This window comes from Numenius arquata, chromosome 8, assembly GCF_964106895.1.
Source record: "Numenius arquata chromosome 8, bNumArq3.hap1.1, whole genome shotgun sequence".
Taxonomy (NCBI): Eukaryota; Metazoa; Chordata; class Aves; order Charadriiformes; family Scolopacidae; genus Numenius; species Numenius arquata.
In genome coordinates, this window is record NC_133583.1 from 22,787,518 (window position 1) to 22,806,666 (window position 19,149).

Below are 19,149 nucleotides of genomic sequence, written 5' to 3' on the forward strand. Positions count from 1 at the left end.
CTCTCAACAAACTTCCATTTTCTCTTGCATTTAAAAGGGATTGTTTTTAAATTGATATTTGCTTCCATCCCCTCCCTTCTTCCTCCCTTAGTCTAAACTATGACTGCAGCCATTGAAGAGCTGCTGGCAGCTGCCACAGACCAGAGAGGTCTGGCTGGGGAGAAGTGCTAAAATACACAGCCTGGCGAAATATGTTAGCCCTGTTGTTCAGCGGGGGCATGCACATGCTCTTCAGCCTACTACTGTGCTTTTTGCAAGGCTTTCGCCAACGTGGTAGAGATTCAACATCGTAGCCCAGGGCTGTGTTTGGTCCCTGGTCATGTGCAGCCTGCGCCTGGAGAGCCAGTTTGGACTGGGTAGCACTGGGAGACCAGGAGAACCTTTCAGAGCAGCTCTGTGGGTTAGTGCATAGACAGACGCCTGTCCTTGTACGCATGAAGCCTGGGCATAGATAAATGGGCAAACTTAGTGAGCAACCCCCGCAGGGAGAGTGCTCCCAGTACCTGAGACAGGAGGAACCTCACAACTGTCTGCCGCCTTCCAGTTTCCCAGCAGGCTTGCATCTGGCCCTGAACACTGTTCTAAAGGAGATGTACATCAAAACAGCATTTCTGTTTTCACCATTCTTGCAAAGGGCAATTTAGAGAGAAGTTGAGAGGTAGGACAGAGGATTGTTCTATCTAAACCCATTTGCAGGGATCTGCAGCTGGTTAAATCACAGGTACATCTTCAAAGCTGGAAGTCAGTGGGTTCTCATGCAGGTGTTCTCCTCTGCAGTGGGCTGAATTTATTCTATTTATTGCTTTGTGTTTATAAATGGCTGCCTCTTTTCAGTCAGTGAACGTTTGAAAGAGTGCTCTTGATCCTGGGGTATCTCTCCCACACGTGCACACCTGCAGTTATTCTGCCGTCTCGGGGCAACCTTCACACAGAAAGACCATGTTTGTGTGAAGCCTTTGAGGGAAAGTGTCACCTCTGCTTACCTAGAATAAGCTTTCTGGTTCAGCACTGAAATGAAACCATCTGGAAAAAGAATCTCCCAATAAAATACTCCTCTTAATTTAAAGAAGTTGCACATTTAAAATGTGTAGATCTGTGGGAACACACTGGTTTCATCAACATTTTGAAGTAATACAGCTGAACTGTTTTAATCAAGTCAACATTCTTCCTTTCGGCTTTATGTTATGGCTTTGATTGAAGTAAATCACTCTGAGTATATTGTTTTGTAAAAATGTCAGAATTTATAACTTTTGGGCCCCAAACTGAATTGAAGTAAGCATTTTGAAATCTTGTTTTGTTCTACTCGCTTCCCCTGCCAGGAGACAGGAATATGATGTTTTTCAGCCAGTGCTAGTTATAATTTTGATGGTTGCTGCTGTTAGCCTTGGATGGCCTGTCACACAGACACTGATTTCATCTGCAACGTGAACCATTCTCATTCCTTTTCCATGAAGATATGTGCCTGGAGTTCATGTTCATTCGGCCTCCTACTTTTTTAAACTGGTTTTCCATAAGGTGTAGTTGCTTTGCCTTTCCTAGGAATCATTTTCCTAGATGATTCCTAGGAAATCCTAGGAAAGAGGAGGCTGAGGGGAGACTTCATCACTCTCTACAACTACTTGAAAGGACGCTGTAGAGAGGTTGGTGCTGGTCTCTTCGCACAGGTAATTAATGACAGAATGAGAGGGAATGGCTTCAAGCTCCAGCAGGGTAGGTTTAGACTGAACATTAGGAAAGAATTTTTCACAGAAAGAGTGGTCGGGCATTGGAACAGGCTGCCCAGGGAGGTGGTTGAGTCACCATCCCTGGATGTGTTTAAGAGACGTTTAGATGTGGTGTTGGGGGATATGATATAGGGAAGAACTTTGTAGTGTAGGGTGGATGGTTGGACTCGATGATCCCAAGGGTCTCTTCCAACCTGGATGATTCTATGATTCTGTGATTTTTAAAGAAGGAATTGAGGAATAAGGAACTCCTTTGTGGTCTGACCATCCTCTATTTACTGCTGATTTACCTCTCAGGTTTACTTCTGTTGACTTTGAGGGACTTAGTCCCAATCCAGAAACCCACCTGGACATGTTCCTCTGCAACCTGCTCTAGGTGGACCTGCTTTGGCAGGGGGGTTGGACCAGATGGTCTCCAGAGGTCCCTTCCAACCCCATACCATTCTGTGATTCTGCGATCCCTTCCATGGGCACTCATGCTTTCTCAGGACGACTGTGTGCGCACAACTGGCAACAACTACTTCAACAGTGGCCCAGTACAACCCCACTAAAGCCAACAGGGTCAGCACCTGAACCTAAGGAGAGCAGGAGATGCAGCACAGCAGGTTAGAAACCCCACGAAGGACAGAAATTGAAGCCGCCTGGGTCATGAAGCACTGCCTGAGGACTGGGCTGACACCGGGGTTATCTTGCTGTAGAGCTCTGTAAAGCTTTGAACAGAGACTTTGAAAGACCTTTATTTTAGGTGTGCAGGGCTTAATTTATTGTGACATCCCACCCAACTGAGCAGCAAAAGTCAATGACACTGATAAGAGCGGGGAAAGCACAGAGTTAAGAGTAAAAAGATCCAGTTCTCATTTAGGTGAAGCCCTTGCGTATTATCCCAGTTGTGTAAAAGGACATTAAAGGAAGCATTAAAATAGTTAATGGAAACAGATTATTGCAATAATATCTGCTGATATTAAACTCCCCTATCCTCTGGAGAGACTGCATTTTTTAACCTCTTGGTATAGACACCTTAATTTCACAGCTCCAGCTTTTGATGCCATTACCAAGTAATTAGCTGCTGTCCCCAGAGCATCGTTCCAGCATTGGGAAAGGGCATAGATCCAGAGGCAGTTGCACATCAGCTGCGTGGGCTGGCAAGAGCACACACACTCTCTTTGGAGGGATGCATTTTCTCAGGGGGGCTCAATAGTCGTGTCTGTGTGCTTCGCTCAAAGCTGTTTTTTCTCTGTGCCTGAACTAGAGACTCTTTCTTTGATATGCAAGTTTATGGGGTGGTGGGGAAATGATGGGTGTGGGGAACAGATGGAGAAAAGCACAGGGAAAATACAATGGTTTAAAGGAATAAAAAGAGATACTTTTGTTGGAATCATTACACCAGAAACAAGGTGCCTCTGATGAAGGAAGGGAGCCTGAGGATAGGGAAGATAGTGGTGTTATCGACAGAAAAAGGGTTTATAAGGATTTCTGCCTTATCAGTTTGAGGTTGGTAGTTTGAGAAACCAAATGTTGAGGGATGTGGAAATGATCAAAAGAGAGAGGGTACAGAGGGACTGAGTAAGGCATTGAGCAGAAAGTGTGAGAGGCGGGGAGCAGGGCCAGGGCTCGTGGGAGAGGGGCTGCGAGCTCTCCGTGGGCGAGAGGCAAGGGAGCAAGGAGAGGAACAGAGGAAAAACTGGAGGTGACCTGGGTGAACAAACAAACCCTTGGACAGAAAGGGGGTGCAGATGAGGAGGGGAGGAGATAAGGGCAGGGGAGGAGGTAACCGTACAGGGGAGGGCAGTGGAGCGGCTCCTTTCACGAAAACAGGACTGTCCTCAGCTGTGACTTGAACTTCCAGACATGCTAGATATCAAGCGTGACTGGCTTTCTGCTTCTTGCGTAAGGATCCCAGGTAATTCGGGGGTTTGTTGCTGGGAGTTCCAGTTTATGCCTGAGGAGTGAGTGCTTGTTTTGGGAAGGCAGGCAAACACCGTTCACAGGCTGTCCTCCTCCCATTGTCACATTTACCCCAGGGGCTCTGCTGCACCAGGACAGCAGGAGTTGACTGTGGGCAGTTGCTGTTTGGGTATACAGTGGGTGCCCTTTAGGTGGCCCCCGGGTGCTGATTACCAAGGTAACGCTGTGCCCTACCTTCATGGCCAGACCTGGGGTGATGACACCCAAGCGGCCCATATCGGGGTCCCGGGGCTTTCTGAGCCTGGGAGGCACCGATGTGGGAGAGGGAGATGCAGGCAAGAGCAGTGCTCAGCTGCCACCGGCAGTGCTCTGGCGAGCACAGTTTGACCAAGGGACTTACATGCGCTGAAGCGTTAAAGCCAGGAGGTACCAATGGGAGGGGATGCTGACAAAATCCTGCTGTGGGACCCTTACAGAAGCAGCTTATCTTTAATTGTCCTTCCTTTCATTATGTCCCAGCTAATGCTTTGTAATGATTACAAATTTGGATTATCTGGAAAAGCTGCTGAAAGTAGGATAAATTATTAATTCCCAGGCTGGATTCTGAAGAATTAATTTCAGCATCATGTATTGAAAATTCTCTTTCATATGAAATATCCTAATTTTGAGAGCAGTTCTGAAAAAGTGAGATCCTTCCAAGCCATTATTATACTTTCTGGCAATTTTATCTTTCCTTCAATTAGTATCCTTTAGCACACTCAACTAATATACTCAAATCAGTAATAGAAGACCTACATTTGTAAGAGTTCTATCTCTGTACAATGTACTGAAGTAATTCAAATTCCAGGGCAGAACTGTGGAAATTCTTAGCACAGTTTGTCCATATCTTATCAGAACAGGCACGCTTTTCCCACGGCCTGGCTGCTTTCCAGCAGTGCCGAAGCAGACTCGTTGGGAGCCCAGTTTGAATGGGAGAAGTAATCTTTCTGAATGAATTCTCTGGCAGGATTCCTGTTGCGTGTGTGGTTTATTGTTCTTGGTGATGTGACTACATTTTACCCCCTAGAGAAATGTTTTAGGGTCTTTATTTTGTGATGATGGGAGGGGTTCTGGAAAAATAATCAGATTGCTAATTCTATAAAATTCTATAGGCAAACATTTTTCTAACTACTTTTCCATGTTGATTGTGTAGCTTTTTGACCTTGCTTTTGATCTAAAGGACAACAGCTGATTTACTTTAACTCTTAAGCTTTTCTAGGGTCAAGGGGGTTAGCAATTAAAAAGCAAACTACTTTCTTTTCCTCAATGCATTTTAACAAAGTGTTATTAAGACAATTCTTTTATATATATGTATATATATATTATTTTTTTCCTGTTCATAGTGTAGTAATTCACTATAAAGCATTAGTGGTGTATCCACAGTTGGTGTGAACCTCCACTGCACATACAGTTGTAACTCCAGTGAAGTCAGAGCGGATCCCTCTGTGCGCTACAGGCCTGCTGTGGAGCTGTGCCAACTTCTGTGAGCTGAGGATCCGGCCTCTAATATGTATTACAGGATAGCTAATACGATGTTTAACCACACAGTAACCGCAATATACAAAGAAGTTCTATTTTAGCACTGCTGGGGCAAAAAAAAACGACTGCTAATGCCGAAGACTGAAGTGCAAAAGATTGCTAAGTGAGGGAAGGAGGCAGAAAAAAACTCCTCTTATTTTGAGTTAACATGTGTACAGACAAATTCTCACGTCTCAAGGCTAAGTTTTGTCTAAGAAAGATCTTTAAGGTTTGGGTCTTTGTAATTGAAACATAAAGAATACTTATCTTAAACTTACATCTGCAGAGGAAGAACTGTGCATTTACTTCTTATCTGCCAAAAAATCTTTCTCTTTTTAGCTAGAAAGATTAACAAAAAGCCATTGAAGTATAAAAGCCTTTTTTAATTGAAATATATGTACATTTTGTGAACAGATTCAAAAAAGAACAGTCACAACCTTTTTTCTTTTTCTTTCTTTCTTTCTTTTTCAGAACAGGGGTGGGGGGGAAGCATGCAACTCCAGACTTAGTGCCTACAATGCTTGGAAGACATTATGATTAATTTCGTACTTGGGTTTCCAGATGTTGGATTTTGTCCCAACTTTTAAAGACCTCTAATGTTTAACAGGATATGTGCTGAGTATAGTCTTTAACAGAGTTTTCTTTCATAACTCTAGGATCCATGAGAAAAGGTAACTTGGGAAAACACTGAAGATTTGGAGCTGAATCTACGGCCTTCTAGGAAAAAAAAAATAATTACATGTGGAAGTTTGGAGTGAAGCTGTATTTGTTTGGGAAGACTATGGGTAGGTACCAGAGCTGGCAGCTGAGCTGTTCGAGTGCCATCCTCCTTGTGCTACTGTGGACCGGCGTTTCCCGTGCGCAGAGGGACTGCACGGGCACCGAGTGCCAGCCCCTGGACAACTGCATTGAGGATGTCCTGGAGCCTGGCGAGTGCTGTGCCACGTGCCTGCAGCACGGCTGCACCTGCGAAGGCTACCAGTACTACGACTGCGTCAACGTGGGCTTCATCAATGGCAAAGTGCCCGAAGGGCAGTCTTACTTCGTGGACTTTGGAAGCACCGAGTGCTCGTGCCCTAAAGGAGGAGGCAAGATCAGCTGCCAGTTCATGCTGTGCCCAGAGCTGCCCCCCAACTGCATCGACGCGGTGGTGCCAGCTGATGGCTGTCCTCAGTGTGGGAGAATAGGTTGCCTCCATGAGGGCCAGAAGTACGTGGCAGGGCACACCTTTCACATGCCCCCCTGCAAGGTTTGCCATTGCCCGAACGCTGGTGGTGAGCTGATGTGCTACCAGCTTCCAGACTGCAACGCATTCGCCTTAAATACTGCAAGTCCGATAGATGCTGACGACAGTGAACCAGAGAGGCACTATGATGATCCCTACAGCTACGACCAGGAGGCACCAGAAGGAGACAACACGCAGGTGGAGTCTCCAAAAAAATACAGGAGTTATTCGTCCCACCTAGAGCAAGAGAGCATCAGTCAAGAGCAAAATGAGGATTACGACTACCTACCAGCCAGCATTGCTCCTTCAGCTTCAGCTCCGGCCGATCTGTACGCCGAGGAAACAGCTGCGCCACTCACCACACCGGTGGCTATGGTCCCCTCTGAAGTTCGCAGTGCCACAGAAAGAAGTGAGAGAAAAAGGGTGCCTCGCACCACTGCAGCATCCCTCCAGCAAGTGACACACAAGGAAACACCACTAACAATCAGTGCTCCTCTGGAGCACACAACGGCCACCACTGAGACACCCAGGCACCTGGAGGAACCAGAGAGGAGACCAAAGGGGAAGCCAGGGGACAAAGAGAGGCATGAGCAAGAAAGAGTCCCCCACTCTAAAATAAAAAAGCATGCCAGAAAGGAAGACCCGGGGAACAGCATGTCTGTAGGCTTTGAAGAGGGGAATTTAACAGAGCCGAGTTGGTCAAAATCTTCCCATGAAACGCACGAGGCAAATGCTTTCCCCAAGGTAAAGTTCAGCGCAACAACCTCCCCCCCTGTTGCTCTGAAGGAAGACCGCAGTCAGTCATCCCAAAAGCAGTCACAGACACTTTATCGGTACCATCCCGAGGAAGACGGGGACCCCAACTCCATTCACGCTAACCCCAGGTTGCCAGAAGGTAAGAACTGCTTGTAGTGTAGATGTCTAGAGAGCATTTACTCATCAGAACATTGGTGCATAGCCACTGTTTTGTTCTTCTTACTGCTCCACGTGGGCATGAAATCAAACAAACCTTCTTTCATCTCTTTCACAAGATGGTTTGTGTTGCATTTGACGTAATAGATACCATTTCACTCTTGCCTACCTTGCTTTGATTTTGCAGACTCTGGATGGTGTTTTCTGGTATTTTATTATTTCACATGATGATTTGTTAAATGATTTGCCCGACTTTTTCCTTCCATTACTTGCTTTTAATTTCTAATGTGATGTTAGAGAAACATCTTACTCTACACAAGGTTTTAATTAGTTATCTGCTTGGATCCTCCAGTTACCAACTGAATGTAATCACATTTGTAGCTTTTGTCTTTTGCTGGGGAGGAAGTGAAACAGTTGTGCTTCTACTACAAAAATATTTACAGCACTTGTTGTAATATTTATCCTATGGTTGAAAGGCTGTCTGAGCTCGTTAGTGCAAGAACTTGATAGATACACTCAAATACCCCTGAGGACTAGTAGGGAGAAAAAGGACTGCCTCTTGCTTGGTGTTTTTTGGGGGCTGGAAGTTTATGATGTTTATGATCAACTGTGGGAAGTGTACGTAATTCCTCGCTGCCTCTGGATTCCTCTTGACATCTGCAGTGAATGTTGATTATACGCTTTATGCAATGCTCATTACTGTAATGAATGCAAACTTCATCGCTATAAATTAGCACATGCACAGCTCATATTTCCAATTCATTTTTCATCAAATCAAGAGTAATATCTCCTTTTTCAAGATGTGGCACAAAATGTTCTCATGAGATTCCGATGTATAATACTTGCAGTCTGAGTAGAGAATACTGATTACTCCCTAGATGGTGATATTTCCTCCTGGGTTATCTAGGTAGCCCTTAAACATTTTGAGCTGACTGGTCTATCAACTCAAGAAGTTTGAGGGGAGATAGGAGGAGAGCAGATCTGGAGTTGAGACTCTAGGTCCCAATACAAACAGCACCTCGTGACTGACATACAAAAGATGTACGAGGTCCATGGATGGAGATGGTAGCCTTTGTCTTCCGCTTATGTTTTTATTGTAAATGTTGACCTTACAATCAATGATAACAGCTATAATCTAAGTCAGACCTTGACTTCTTGATTTCACCGAAACAATGCTCTAGAAACTGTTACCAGAAGACCCTCACTGCATCATAGGGGTAAACCAGGCAGCGGTGTTTGAATGCAATGCCTTGACTTGAGAAAACGTTCAATCAGCACACATCCCATGCCATTAGGAAGTGTAGACTTAAAAAAATTATTTAATAGATAGTTAATGTGCTCCACGCCTAACCTCTATGCCACCTTCTCTTCGCGGATGCCTGTTGTATTTTACTTTTAGCTCCTTTCGTTATGTGAAAGATGAATCAAACCAGGGGGACTGGCTGGTTATCCTGGGGAAGCAGTGAACTGATTCCAGCCTTCCAGTTTATGTAACCTGAATAAGAGGATCTGTCCGTAACATCTTCATCTGCTCTCTGCAAATGCAAGTGACAAAAAAGCATTTTCCTACGTGGTGCACTGAGTTCATCTGTAGTCAGATTTTACGTTGCTTAGTATGACCATGCCACTTAAGCACAAAGCTCTTCCCCTATATTTTTTGCAGCCTGGCACAAAATCTGACCTGAGCTGTGCATCATGGCTGTGCATAATACATGGCTCTGAGTTAGGACTAATGTGCAATAACCTATTTTCTGATGTAGCTTAAAAACAACCTATTTAAAATTAAATTGCCATTTGTTTTTTTTTTTTTCTCTCAAAAAGGAAAGATGGGTAGACCATGCTGAAAGTTTCAAGGAGAGGTTTTAAGAAAGCCTGTTGGGGTGAAAGTGTTTAGAATCTTAGAATCATAGAATGGCTTGAGTTGGAAGGGACCTTAAAGTTCCAACCCCCTGCCCTGGGCAGGGACACCTCCCACCAGACCAGGTTGCTCCAAGCCCCATCCAGCCTGGCCTTGAACCCCTCCAGGGATGGGGCAGCCACAGCTTCTCTGGGCAACCTGGGCCAGGCTCTCACCACCCTCACAGCAAAGAATTCTTCCTGAGACTTCATCTAAATCTCCTCTCTTTCAGTGTAAAACCGTTATCCTCCTTGTCCTATGGCTCCCCTCCCTGATCAAGAGTCCCTCCCCAGCTTTCCTGGAGCCCCTTTAGGGACTGGAAGAGGCTCTAAGGTCTCCCTGGAGCCTTCTCTTCTCCAGGCTGAACAACACCAACTCTCTCAGCCTGTCTTCGTAGGAGAGGGGCTCCATCATCTTCGTGGCCTCCTCTGGACTCACTCTAACAGGTCCATGCCCTTCTTATGTTGGGGGCCCAGAGCTGGACGCAGTACTCCAGGTGAGGTCTCACAAGAGCAGAGCAGAGGGGCAGAATCCCCCTCTTCACCCTGCTAGCCACGTGCTGTGGATGCAGCCCAGGATGCAGGTTGTTTCTGGGCTGCCAGCGCATGTTGCTGGCTCATGTTGAGCTTCTTATCAACCAACACTCTCAGCAGAGAGAGCAGCAACCCCAACTCTCGTAGCAGCAGAGCTAACTACTACATTTTAGAGTCTCCTTGGGCAGTTTCCAGTCTGTGATTCCTGGGAACTGCTTGTCAGACACAGGTCTGGTTGGGGTTTGGATTAGGTTGGGATCCCTGTCAGTGAGGAGCAAATGTGATGGATGTCATGTCAGGCATGAATTGCCTAGCCTATGGAAGCAGGCTTGGAAATCACTGGATGCCATTTTTGCCTTAGCTGAGATATATGTATATATATTATATTTTATATATATATCTCATTTCCTTTAATATTCTAGAAGTAGAAATGAAAATAAGTAGCCCTGGGGAGCATAGCACTCTCTGGCTGTAGACAGTGCAGCTCTGAGGTTCTGGGGCCCAGGGAGTTGCTGCATGTCCTGGGAGCGAGTGCCAGTGTCACTGCACCACGTGCGTCACCCCACAGCCGCTGGCAAGTGGGGCCTGGCCAGGCAGCCCCACTCCACCCCACCATTCCCATGAGGAATAGTTGGTGGAAGCAGATCTGTACAGGCTGTAAAGGAACTACAGAACCTTCTCCAAAAATCAGGAATTTTCCTTGGTGTGACGAGGGCCGGCACTCATGCCTAGGGACTGCTGGATTTTCACTTTGTCGTGGTGGTGTTGTTTTAATTGACATGGTTGTGACTCATGTGAGTAGATCCGTATGTTTCAAGTAATAAAACACATACATCTTCTGTCTCTTCAGTGGCTCCTGAACCAGTGATAGAGGGTGGGTGAAGATATTAGTCAGACTTGAAAGAAAAATTAATTTTGCCTTCAGCTATAGAATGAAAACATAAATTTTGTACATGTATTTCTAACTATAAAATGGCATAATCTACCAAAATTGCCATATAACTACTTTTCTCCCCTCAAGAATCAGCAGCATGATGTAAACGGCATCAATCACTGAATTTTTAAAACCTGTGAGGCCTTTTGGCTGTTTCCTGATGAGGCTGCCACTCTCGCAGCAGGGTGATGCTGCACCTCGGGCTGCAGCTGGGCTTTTCCTCGGAGGCTGCACATGGGTGGCCCCAAAACAGTGTTCAGGTCCCATCCAGCTCTTTGGGGTGCCATGTGAACCAGTCCATTAGGTCCCGGTCCAATTGGTCCAGGAGGGGTTCACAATGATTCCGAGGGTGCGATTAAGACACGTCCAGTTTCTCACACAGCCCTTGCTCAGGCACCGAGTCACTATGTCCCAAAACATGTAGAATGATAGAATAGAATCATAGAATTTCCTAGGTTGGAAGGGACCTTTAAGATCATCTAGTCCAACCATCAACCTAACTCTGATAAAACCCTTCACTAAACCATGTCTCTAAGCTCTGTGTCAGCCTGTCTTTTAAGTACCTCCAGGGATGGTGCCTCAACCCCTTCCCTGGGCAGCCCATTCCAAGGCTTAATAGCCCTTTCCATGTAAAATTTTTTCCTAATATCCAATCTGAACCTCCCCTGGCGCAATTTGGGGCCATTTCCTCTTGTCCCATCGCCTGTTCCTTGGGAGAAGAGACTGACCCCCCCCAGGCTATACCCTCCTTTCAGGGAGTTGTAGAGAGTGAGAAGGTCTCCCCTTACACGATGAGGTGCTCACCGGCCACTCTCCACACCCTGCCCTGCCCGTGGGCTCCCAGAAGCACAGATTTTTGTCCCACCAGCTCTCAGCAGGGTGTTGTGGGGTGCGGAGGTGGTTGCCCACAGCTTGAGGAGGGTGTTCTGGCCGCTGTGTGATCGCCGAGGGTCGCAGTGTGCAGGGAGGACGGATGCAGGGGCTGGAGTTGGCTGTGCCTTTCCAGCAGTGGCTGTCTCAGAGAGGAGGGCTGGGGTAGGGGATTGTTTGGGGCTTTTGCACTTAATTGAATTTTCCTGGTTTTCTTATCAGTGTGTCTATGCAGACAGATTTTCTTTATTTTGGGTTTTCCTTCCGTGAAATCATCAGTACGGTTATTTAGATTTCATCCTAATTGCTTTTTTTTTTCTGGAAACGTGAATTTATCTAGGCTCCTGAGTCACTTTTTGTGACTGTAGGGACGTTCTACATATTTATGGGTTTTTTTTAGTCTTTCTTTTTCTCTAGACTTTAGAAAAGCAGGGGAGGCTTCACAGAAACATTTGCTGCCCCTAAAAATTCAGCCCAAGTTCGATGGCTATTGCATTTGTTCTTCTTATTAGCTGTATCCTGGCACCGGGACTCAGCTGTGGTTGGATCCCTGATGCCTTTGGTTAAAAACCTGGCTTCATTACTTATATTTTATGTATCTTGCTCTGGTTTTATATGTAGCTGAGTTTTCATCTCCCAAATCTCTGATGTAATCTAAGGGTGGAAACAACGTGGAGTACTTTGGTGCCCAGGAAGGATGAATTTTGTGTTTTGATTCTTTCACATGTTGCGCTTGTTTTTTCGTCTGTGTTTCAGGATGACCCTGTGAGGCTGGGACAGGCTGGTTCCCTTCTGGCCGAGGCGCGGGCTGGTCCCCGGGAGAGGAGGCTGCCCTGGGGATGTGCTCAGCTGTGCCCAGCCCAGGGATGGAAATAACTCAGCATCTAAAAAGCTGCTGTTGTTAGAGACAAGCATATAGGAGATGTAATACTGCACTGTATTTCACAGCAGGCAGCTGAGATGATCCATGTAGCGTCTTTGCTCTGGAGTCCAGAGCATTGCCATTTCTTTGGGGAATTTTTCCCCCTCTCCGTTTTTGGCTGCTCTGAGCTTTTCAGAACCAGGCATTTTGCTGATTTTCCAGGTGCCATGTGAGGCCAGGCCTGCACTGACGGCTCGCTGGGGCAGCGTGGCCCCCAGGGAGGGCGCAGTCACAGACATGGGCCCTGCTGCAAACCTGCTGGCAAACTGGTGACTCTGGGGAGCTGGTTTCTCCCTTCGCAAGGTGGGAAGCGCAGCACCAGCTCTGCGGGGCTGGGGGAGCCCAGTCCTCAATATAGACTGAAGAGCAGCTTTCTTCAGCAACATACAGACCTATTGAAGTTTCTGTGGCAAATGCTCATGACTCCATTCCTAAAGGAACTGTAGGTGTAAAGTAGAGGTAATTACTCAGCTGAAAAAGTGTAAATTAAGTACTTTTACCAAGGGAAGGGATGAGATTGATGGAGACTATTCTCTTTATATACTCTGTCCAAACATTGATCTTACCCTGTCGCGTACTGCAAGAGCAACAAACAGGGAGAGTTTTAATTTCTTTATTTGCTATTTTCTCACCCTAAAAATGCCCTTAACAGGGGAGGGTTGAATAAAACATCTTTAAAGATCTTACTGACAAGCTTTGTTATGATTTTCCCACTTTTTTTCCATTTCCCTATGCTCTGGCATAGGCCAGTTTCTTGAGTGCATCCAAGAGCACTGTTTCTTGGATAAATTTAACTCAGGTAGCAAACAGCTTCATTGTGAATGTTTTATGGTTTGCATTCCGGTTTTGGCAGGCTGAGTAGCAATTTCTGTCTAGCCGGAACCATTGTGTTTCAGAATAGAGGTATTTTTTACCAGTTGTGGATGAGTTTATCATGGTCATTTTTAGAGATAAGGGTAATTGCTCTCCAAACTGAAGTAAATTGCACCAAGTAAATATTTGCAAGCCGAGATCGGTGGATGTGAGACTGGCATTTAGTGGTAGGAGGCACTGGGAGGTTCTCGTGTAAATTCTAAGGATGTAGTAAAGCTCTCAAACATTTCATCTGCTGCATGTTTGCTGATATTGAGGCTCATGAAGAAAGACAGCCTTGAATTTCCTAACTGAGAACAAACGGGAAACAAGAGATCCGTAAAGCAGAGCTGCGGTGAGGGCTTCCAAGGATTTCCCTGAGCACACTGACCCTTCATCCCTCTTCCCACCACCCTAAAAGCCACCGGAGGTGGGAGAATTCTGTGGATGGTGCTTCAGAAACGCAAACTCTTTGCAGTTACTTTGTATTTTTTGGTATCGGGTGAAGTGTTCTTTCGCATTTACTTGCTTCATCCTGTGTTGTCTACTTCGTCTCTGTTCTCTCTGCAACAGGAAGAAAGCAGCTTCGAGCCCTCGAAACTAGGATAACTGAGGAATAAAAATAAAAACCTCCGGAGAGTGGAGTGTGGGGAGAAAAAGCCTCTGGGCCAGTAAGCGTGAGTGGGCATGGATTACAGCCCCAGGTGACAGCGTTGTCTCTTTGGTAGTTACAGTTCGGAGTAAGATTATAGAGGAAGGCAGCATGAGTGGGATACTTACAGAAAGAAGAGGAATAAAACACTAAAAAATTAAGAAGCATTTTAAAAGGGAAACACAAAATAGATGTAGCAGTTCTGCCAAAAAATGGCATTCACACCCTACTGGGTAGCTGGATGCAGTTTAGGAGGAAAAGGAAAAAATACAGCAGTTTATTTCCTGATTAAAAAATACCACATATGACATGTGAGGGCCTGATCCTCTCGCAGCTTCTGATGCACAAGCTCTTCCTGGACCCCTTCCCTCACTCACCTCGGTGCTGACCCCAGTGCCCGTGGCTTGCCCAGCTCTACTGGCCCTGCTGGTGGTGAAGCTGGGCACAGCTTGTACAGGGACCTCTCTCGGATCAGCTGGCAGGTTTGGGCTACTGGGCCACTGCCAACCAGCCCTGCTGACAGTGGACCTGTCATGTCAAGGTTGTGCTTGAGTGGAGTGTTGCAGGATGAAGCATGGCTGGGTCCGTCCCCTGCACGCAGGATTTGGTGCAGTAGTCACCCCAGTTGTGTATCCCTGTGTTTTTGTTTGTCTTCCTTCCCATATCTACAAGGACAAATAGGGGCTGAGGTTGGAGAGCAAGGGGAAGGGAGCCACTTGTGCTGGGATGGGCCCTCCTGGCACTTTCCATTTTAAAAAGACCATTAATTTCAAGTGTGTGCACACTAAACACTATTTGTGGCATGAATTTGTGAGCAAAGGGTGGAAGGGAAACCAAAGCCTTTCCCAACATACATTCAGACTGATTGTTTGCAGCCTCTGAAATAAACAGTAGCCAAAGGTCTCAAATCTCCAGGCACTGGACTGCCAGATGTGGCCTGGCTTTCTGTTTCCAAAGCTCTTCCTTCCAGTGGATGCAATGTTTGGCCCGTATGAAATGCTTTGTCTAGTCCCCAGGAGGAATTTGAGCAGGGATCAGGAGGGCTGGTCTAACCTGCTGGTCTGGGCGTGCCGGCAGCAGCTGAGCTTTGAGTATCCAGCCTTGCCCTACCTGGGAGCATATTTTTGGGGCCAGTGTTGATGTTTTGGTGTTTGTGTCTCGCTGATGTCTCTGGACATGTTGCTGCCTGACTGCTGCTTGCCTCTTTGTGTTTTGGGAACTGCTTCGGGTCAGACCACTGCTGCTGGTTTTCCAGCTGGCTGGGCTTCAGGGCGCCTCTCAAAGCTGCGGGCTCTGAATTTGGAACATTATTCTTTCCAAGAATCCCCCTGGTGAGCCCAAGCCCTCCTCACCGCAGACCCTTTTCCATTCATCCTGTGCATCTCTTTGCTAAAACGGAGATATTAACCAAAGGTCATGAGCTCCTGGTTAGCAATACTTTTTTGTCCAGCTGTTATGGTGATATTTTTGTCCTTAACTCTTATAATAAGACTACTTTAAGTGGTAGCTGTATGTTGAAGCAGGATCTCATGATCTTTAGATAGAGAAAATAGTTTAGAGGATCTTTTCTTAAACATGTGAAGGTCTGTGAAGTGGTGCAAGCACAAGCCTGGTATGCAGAATGCCAAGCTTCAGTGCCATACTTTGCTAAAAACTGTCTGCAAAACCTGTCGTAATCAGATGCATACAGATTTATAAGAGCCTTGACAACTTGCAGAAATGCTCAGGTCTTGAGGTCTTTTCTTTTTAAGCCCCAGTACCTGCCAGTCAGGTAATGTGAGATGTTTGAGAAGGTGGCTCTGTCTTCCTGAGTTGCCCATAAAATGAAGGTAACAGCCCCTCACTTCAGTGTGATTTTATGGATAAGACACTGGGAACCATGGCAAGCAGGTACAATGTGCAGTACGAGGTGGGACAAACATCTGTGTTCCTTCAGATCTTGCAAGTCTTGTCTTCATTAAATACGCTCTGAAGAGCAAGGGCTTTCTCACAGCATCTGGTGTGATGATGTGGTGTACTCAGATTTCCCAGCAGCTGATAATGCATTTTAAACACTGAGTTCCTTTTGCTGCAACACAAGGGCTATTACTCATGCAGTTGGCTGGAGGAGGTTTTTATAAGGAAATCCATTGTGTTAAGTGTTGGCACCAAGGGGAGTCCAGAGAATGTTTGAAGAAGAAGTGAAACCATGGATGGATGAACCATTCACATCTGGCCGGGGAGCGTATGTCGGTGGTGTTGGTGTCCCGTCCTGCCCTGGAGGAGCTGGCACTGCTGGCGCCAGCACAAGCCCAAAAGGCAATGTCTGCATGGGACAGGTTTTCACAGTGACACTGAACACAGACCAAGGTTTTCAGATATCCTTAACTTCATGGGATTTAGTTACCAGGATAGTTTAAATCTTACATGTTGAAGTAATAAATTCAACTGGAGTCAAGCAGCTAACTTATGATGGCTTCAAAATATTTTTGGAAAGTCATCCTGTTATACCTGTTTTGTAGAGGTAAACATCATTGTTTGTGAAAAGTTAGCTCCATCCATGGTTTGCAACAAGAACATTTGATCTCGATTCTGAAATTAAAACATGCCGGAGACAAACTATGGAAATAAGATGGGAGTTTTCTTGTACAAATTAATTAACCACTTGAAAAGACAAGGCTGTTGGGCTCACCAGGTTTCTCAAAGGGACTGCATTTGCTGGTTATTTATAGTATGTACCTGAGTATTTTTTTTGGTATGTATTTTTGATACTTCTTCAGAAAACAGAATTTAAATGAGACTTCTTTGCAGTAGTGTTTGTAGTATTCGCATTGATCACTGAGGAATTACAAAGGACCCTGAATATAGCTCCTTGTTAGAGAGGCAAATATAAGTAGTCATTTCTGATACAAATTTTGTGAGACAATAACCTTTTGAACAGTTTCAAATATGTAGGCCAAATAAACGTAGCTTTGTAGTATATGCTTACTCATGAAAGGATTTGTAATTTCATTACCCCGGGCTTCGCAGCGAGCAAAATCTCTTACCTCTTAGGGATTCTTAGGTAACAAGCCAACAGTAATTGGAGTTTTATAAAGATACCTTCATGTGTGAGCGGGTTTTATGTTTTATTGACTGCTCCCAGTCTGTGTACTGTGCCTGAGGTGACCAATTCTCTTCCAAAGCCACCAAAAAGTCCTAAACTGCCAGCCCAAAGCACTGGTGGTGTTGGTGCTGAGCCAAAGTCTGAGTGAGGGATAGAGCTAAAAAATAAGCGTGCAATCTTTAGGGCCAGCAAAGCTCCTCTGCGCGTTTTTCCCTTTCCTGCCTTTGCCTGTGGGGACAGGGAGCTGCGGTGACCCCCTGGAGCCACTTGTGTTTGCTCTAACACTACACCTGGAGTGACTCCACCAAGCACGGTGCTGTGAACGAATTTGTGAGCGGTGACATTACAGAGCCTCTGCTCTGCAGTTGTTCCCTGCCTGGTGGAATTACTGGCTTTTACTCCATCGCTGGGACACTCTGACAGTGATGGAGTACCTTATTAGGGGGTGGCAGTCGCGGTCGCTAACATGGGTGCTCCGGGGCGTTATGGGGAGGCAGCTGCTCCCTGCAGACAGCCTGGGGAGCAGGGGAGTTCTGGCTGCAACTTATTCAACCCCTTTGTACCCAAAAAAGAAGTAATTTAGAAAAACACACAGAACAATAATTCCTTCTTCCTCCTTGCTGTGAGTGCTGGTGCTTTTTTTGAACCGTTGGGATGCTGATTGCATTCAAAAGACTTGTTTGACCATAGTTTTGAATTACCAAGTACTAAAATAAATGTTTATGGCTCCAGCAACTCTGGGCTTAAAATCTTTTAGTAGTATAAACAGTTGCATGAAAGGGGAGGATTTACAACAGTAACTTCTTTTAAAAGATGTTGTGAAAATCGATGGTCTTGTGAACTGTTGCTCTGTGTATAATGCACATCTTGAAAATAATGAAAATCATCAGATGAAACCAGGTGGTCTTACAGTTACTGTTCACGTTATTGCTTGCATATCCAGTGACCTGTACCGCACGAGGAACAAGTGTTGCACGCCTTTCCAGTAAGGTTATTTGAATTGGGCACATCTCAAGGATATGTAAGGTCAGTGCTTAGCATAAGCTTTACTTTGTATGAGGTCACTGTGGAAATCTTATCTCAAGAAGAAGAATTTGCATCTTCTCTCCTGCACCTTTGCCTTCCCTGCTTTTTTCGGTGCTGCTGGACCCCAGTGCGGATTTTCCCCCTCCTCATTTGCTGCTTGTCTCTTCCTCCGCTTCCCATAGCCCTGGAGGAGCCAACTTTTGTGGCTTTACAATCAAGGAAACGTGTCCTTTCTCCTGAAGTCCGCACTGTGGGATGTGCTGGTGGCTGGAGGTTGGAGATGGAGTGGCCACCCCTGACTGTGCGTGGCTGCAGCCCAGCACGGGGTCTTTTCAGCCCAGCAGGGGGACTTCGCAGCCTGATGTTGGCCACCAGACACTGGGGACCAGTACAGGAACTCTCCTGGGAGAGCTGCAGGAAAGAAATGGAGGAAGATGTGCCTCCAGTGGTGTTAGGGAAGTCAACAGGTTACCTAAAAACAAACCGAAAAGGCAAGTAGGTGCTCAGTATGGATCATCAGTGAGGACCATGGAAAAGGGACAGAAGAGGGCCAGGTGGGCAAAAATGGCATTTGCCATGGATATCATACATAGTCCCTGAAATTTTAAGCCAATTTTACACAATATATTCTGGTCTTAGTATGTCACTGAGGTGCTTTTGGTGTATTTTTGTGAGTAATAAGCTCACTAGCAGCGTGTGAGGGCTGCAGTCTGGCATGGGGCCGTAATAGCACTCACCTCCTCCTTGTATTCCTTGGGAGCAACACCATCAGCTGTGTTTGGAGCAGGGGATCTGGGGTCTGACTGGAGCTGGCTCCTATGCAGGGACAGAATTGAGAACAGAATGAATGAGCTCTTGCAACAGGAACATCTGGCTATACTTCAGTTTCCTTTTCTTCTCACCTCTCACTATTTATACGTTAGTTTCTGTCTGAGTTTTGAAAGACATTGTATGTGCTACTTACTGGAACCATTTTCTGAGCACAAGTTAAATTGATTAATAATGTGGAGTTATACATCTTGTATGAAGCAAAGCATCAAAAGCGCCTCTTGTAT

General features: G+C 45.9%; 1 protein-coding gene across 1 annotated transcript in view; it reads left to right on the forward strand.

The window, feature by feature from the left end:
• The window catches only part of FBLN2 (fibulin 2), a 104,826-nt gene that overhangs the window by 22,527 nt on the left and 63,150 nt on the right, over positions 1–19,149 (forward strand). Inside the window, exon 2 of the mRNA XM_074151448.1 lies at positions 5,843–7,306. Coding sequence (XP_074007549.1) covers positions 5,926–7,306 — 1,381 coding nt within the window. The 5' untranslated portion in view covers positions 5,843–5,925. The remainder of the gene's footprint in view (positions 1–5,842; positions 7,307–19,149) is intronic.